The 4,719-nt window shown below is 44.4% G+C and overlaps 1 protein-coding gene across 1 annotated transcript; it reads right to left on the reverse strand.

The window, feature by feature from the left end:
• Nucleotides 1-2,376: 2,376 nt before the first annotated feature.
• On the reverse strand, nt 2,377-2,931 carry T265_14465 (hypothetical protein; the record flags this gene model as incomplete). The annotated part of the gene is made up of 4 exons (XM_009173778.1): nt 2,377-2,580; nt 2,618-2,657; nt 2,694-2,832; nt 2,866-2,931. Coding segments are annotated over 4 exons (447 nt in total), but the record flags the coding sequence as incomplete, so codon positions are not given.
• Nucleotides 2,932-4,719: the final 1,788 nt, after the last annotated feature.

Below are 4,719 nucleotides of genomic sequence, written 5' to 3' on the forward strand. Positions count from 1 at the left end.
AAAAGCTGGAGTATGTGTTACCCACTCCAGCTTCGTGCATAAAGCCTTTAAATATATGGCTCTTTTATCACCATAAAGTACATTCCATTGGCTTATCAGTGAAACGGTTTTTAGTTCATAAAAATTGACTAACACCCGGTATTTTGCGAATTGACGTATTGTTAGGCAAACTAATCTGAACAAAGTATCTTTCTTGTAATGGGAAATTGAGTGTTGGGGGACAGGCAGAATCATCAGGTGTGGTCGTCAGCCAACTTATGTTCCGCGCTCCTTTTGTAGAAGGACCCCCCACTTCTTCATCCAACTTTTATGGCAGTGAGATTGTTTGCTTCGACCCACCGAACAACGCCGATAGTCATACCACCACCGAGTTTGGAATTTTCATACTCAGCTGCAGTATTGTCGATTCTACAGCCTAATTCATGCAAACAGGGCTGTTTGATTTGATGTTTGGGCGTATGAAGCTCGGTGGGCCATCGGGTCTTCTCTCGATATACCACCGTAATCTACTGTGTTACGTTTCTCCTGGTCCACCAGCTTGGCCTCACACGTTCTCTGTTTTCCTACTCATCATCATCATCAAAGACAGCAACATCAATGTAGGCACTGATGGTTCACTGCCGTATAATTATAAGGTTCGTCTAGTCATATAAATATAATTATATTTAATGCTCCAGGGTGAAAAGAGGAGAAAAAGTTTGGATGAGGGAGGGGACCTAATACTGGCCTATGCTAAGCATTCTGAGGTGCCTACACCTTCAGCCGCTTAATCAGACAATCTGGAAAGAAACTGACAGCACGAACGCTACTAATGTCGATTAGCCGCCATTTCTTGCAACATCTCCAGCCAAGTACAGACGGGGTCAGAGAGACCCCATCCTGGAACGCCTACACCACCAAAAAAACACTCAAACTCTTCGTGATCTCTTCCACGCCTTTCTGTCAAGTCATGCGCTGTCCACCTCGCGGTTTATTTCATTCCGAAGGAGGCACGGAGAACAACACTGGTCTCGGTAAACAGTGTTTTGGCATGCGTAGCACATGACCGAGCCATGGTAGTCGATGATGCCGGATTTTTTCTCGGTCGCGTGAAGCACAACCAAATAACCGTTTTCTGATCACCTCGTAACGAACACACTGACGCCATCCAAAACCAGCCACGCTTCTGAAGCATCGGTGGTCGGAAACCTGAAGACTCCTCGCATCATCTACCCGCAGAGACCATGTCTCGCACCCATACAACAACACATCCCTTACTGTATCCTGGTATACACGACCCTTAAGATCCAGTGAGATGCCTTTTTGACGCCACAAGTGATGCAAATTAGCCAATGTGATTCAAGTATTTGTTCCGGAGTTCCTTATACTAAGCTTAATCTTCAAGTCAGTCGCTGTATTAGTCAGATTGTTAGGACGTCCCTCAAGCAGATAGTCATTGGTGAGGCCCAAGTTTTAATATATGTTTGTCTGTGTTATTCCTCCTCTTTGCTTGACTTTACTAAGCGACACCTTCGAACTCAAAGGCAATCACTTAGGTTCAGTGACTGTAATGGGCAAAAACATTTCTGTGTCCGTGAATAGCATGCCAAATCTTCGGTGATTTCTACGTCCTTGTGCTTTTGTAGACACGTTTCCAATTTGTGCAATCCGCTCTGAGCCAACCTCTCCGGAATTTCTAAGATTTGGAGGATTAATATGGTTGCGCCTAATAATAAGCCAGCCTTTGCCGGCCTCACTTGGTTTACTTGTTTATGCATGGGGCCACTACTGGGGATTAACAAATATGCCGTTTGGGCAGGAGTGACGTACAAACTAGAGAGCTTCATGCGCGGAAAACGCACGGAAAACAAAAGTGCAGAAAACGACTCAAACAGCCAAGTTAGGATGAAATCTTTGTTTCTTGGCCTCTGGATTTGGTTGTCTCAGCGAGGCTGATCATGTGGGTGAAACGATGGTACTTAGTCATCAGTAGTTGTTGGGTGAGCCGCAGCGTGTAACTGTAGAGATTCTAGACACTCACTTCATAGAACTTCTTGAAACCCCCAGAATGCTTTGGTGCCGCTGCACTGTACCAGTTGTTGCATATTATAACCGCGTTTAAACATTCAGCAGTATATCAGATTGCAGCCAGATGTTATATATCAGCTATTCTCATTCTTCATGGTTGATGTAGGAGAGCAGCGCTCTTCCTAGTACGGCGGCTAGTAGTGGCCACAGCTTTGGTTTTTTGTCTGCTGCCCTCTGATTTTCAGTGCAAATGTACGATCAAGTCGGTGTCTCTCCTTCGTGGCTTCTTATCTGGAGTATTCGCGAGCATAAAAGGCACTCTATTTACCACAGAAACAGCAGTAATCACTGGGCTCTGAAAAGCCATACCTCGATGTGCTTATTAGTTCACTACCCCGTTTTTCCCAGCAGTGAAGTTGCAGCTGAATATAGCAAAATAAGCAGTAAGCAGCACTCACGCGTGGTTCCGGCCTGGGACGATCCGGAATTTCATTGCTGTGAAAATCCACCTTCGTAACTGAGCGATAGTCAGTTTTGTATTCTTTTGGCGCGAATTCGCGCTCCACTTCTTCTCTAATGATTCCGTATGCGAAAAATGATAACAATTTACCGTATGCGTTTATATAGCTCCATGTCATCTTCCCTTAAAGCTGTCATCGGTCAATTCATGAATAGATTCACCTAACTTTTAGACCCGAACGGGTTGCATTCGTCCGAACTATACACTGGGGGGCATATTTTCTCTAACGTTTCGTCTTTTTTCACTTTCCTCGACTCTGCGAGCTTTTCCTCCGCTTCCCTCCTTAAACGTTCGCGCTCGCGATACTAAAAAAATTAAATTGTACTTCCGAAAGAAACCTCCTCCGTCCAATCTATTCTTTCGTCATCAAGATGTAGCAGCTCTTCGCTTATGGCTTTAGCCATTTTCTTAAAATTCCGCCGTTGTATTAGTTACGACAACTGGCGTCAAGGTCGAACAATTCAATTGTTCTTCCTTTCGATTTAGATCAGTCAGTAGGCCCGATGGACTATGGGTGAAATAGGTAAGCGAAAAGGCAAATTGATTTGGATGGTGGCTTGGTAAAACCCAACACTTATATGAATATATTACAAAAGTACGTAAGGGGATCAAACCAGCTAAGCGCCGAAATCGATGACTTTGTCAGTTGGAGATTCGGCATAATCGATGTCGATGTCCAAACCTGAGAAGCAATTAGAAGATGACCCAGGTGAGCAGAGTGCGGTCTGAAATTACACGTATTTTTGCCGGCTATTGACATTTGTCTTGCAAGCACATTATCACCTGGGACTTTTGTTTCAGTACGTAAATCGGTCACGTCGTCTGGCCACTTGCCAACACGGTACTTTTGTAGATCTTGGTAGGTTTCTGATTCACTGGGATGTGCTCATGTCGGCACCTCCCCGCCAGAGGCTTCACAAATAGAATAGGAAAACTTTGTCAGAACCTTCACAAAAGGTAGAGCTTTTCATTTCCGATACAAATAGGAGACGCATTAGGCATACAAGCTACTTTCACCGTGAAGTTCTAAGAGGCTGAGTTAACTTCTGTTGGTAGGAGCAGTGGAAGATCTCTTATTAACCTGTGAACTCCATCACTGATTTACCCGATCATAAGCGTTGAGTACCCCTGAAAATATTTCTGGTGCATTGTCGGGGCTACTCTGTCATAGTGGCTACCTGATACAAACACGACCCTGGATAATGAACGCCAGAAAGCTACTGCCTGCCGTAAACAAGTATACGGTAACCATCCACGTCCTCTCCTCTTTTGCCAAGACCTGAATCCCATAAAGCTAATCAGGTGGAAACTACCTTAACCCTACTGGCGATAGCAACATCATGCTATGTCTGAACTCAAGTAAAATCCGAGCCGGCAACTCATAGTACTAGTCCGCAGGCAATAGGATTTTTCTACGCTGGTTCGTTGGAAAATGGCTGAAGAATATCGTAATGGGATGGTCCGAGGATCTTGACAACAGAGGAATGCAAAAAATGCCGTATTTTCATCATACTTGCGGTTTTTCTATTTTATCTTGGTTTTTGGCCGAATCCTGGAAAACGGTTTTGTAACGCCTCATCTTCAGGAGTTAAGAAAGTGGTTAAACGGCGCCGCTAATGTTGCTCCAATCACTAAGTTATTGGAGTCATGGTTTTGACCGTGAATTATAAAAATTCTACCTGGTTGTTGGTTCCACGGCATTGTTTTTGTTAACTAAAGAACGGTCTAGGGGCCTCTGTGCAAAGTTGGCACCGTGTGATGGACTCAGATGTTTCGCCTTGCTTGCCACACACAGCCGGGCGGATAAGAGAAAACACAAGACTGCTTTTTATTCTCATTTTACCCCATAGGTTAATTATGATCGTCCATCAAATCCATCTGCAGGCGATTTATTTGGGGCCCAGTGAAACCACCCGCAATACGTCGCAGCATGTACACGTAAAATTTCATCCGATATCCGACCTCGTAATCGTATCTTTATCGCAACTTACACAGTAAAATTTCCTCAGCTAATTCACGCCGCGCATATTTGAATTACGCTTGTATTGATTTTTGCCAAGATTTCGAAATGTGGGGGACAGGATCGAAGCATGATCGTGAGAAGCTTAGTCCCTTAAGCAACAAGGGGATAACATGGGTGGTATTTCCATGTTGGCTAACCGGTCAAGAAGAATGCACGCCTCAAATATCAT

Source organism: Opisthorchis viverrini (assembly GCF_000715545.1).
Source record: "Opisthorchis viverrini unplaced genomic scaffold opera_v5_201, whole genome shotgun sequence".
Lineage (NCBI taxonomy): Eukaryota > Metazoa > Platyhelminthes > Trematoda > Opisthorchiida > Opisthorchiidae > Opisthorchis > Opisthorchis viverrini.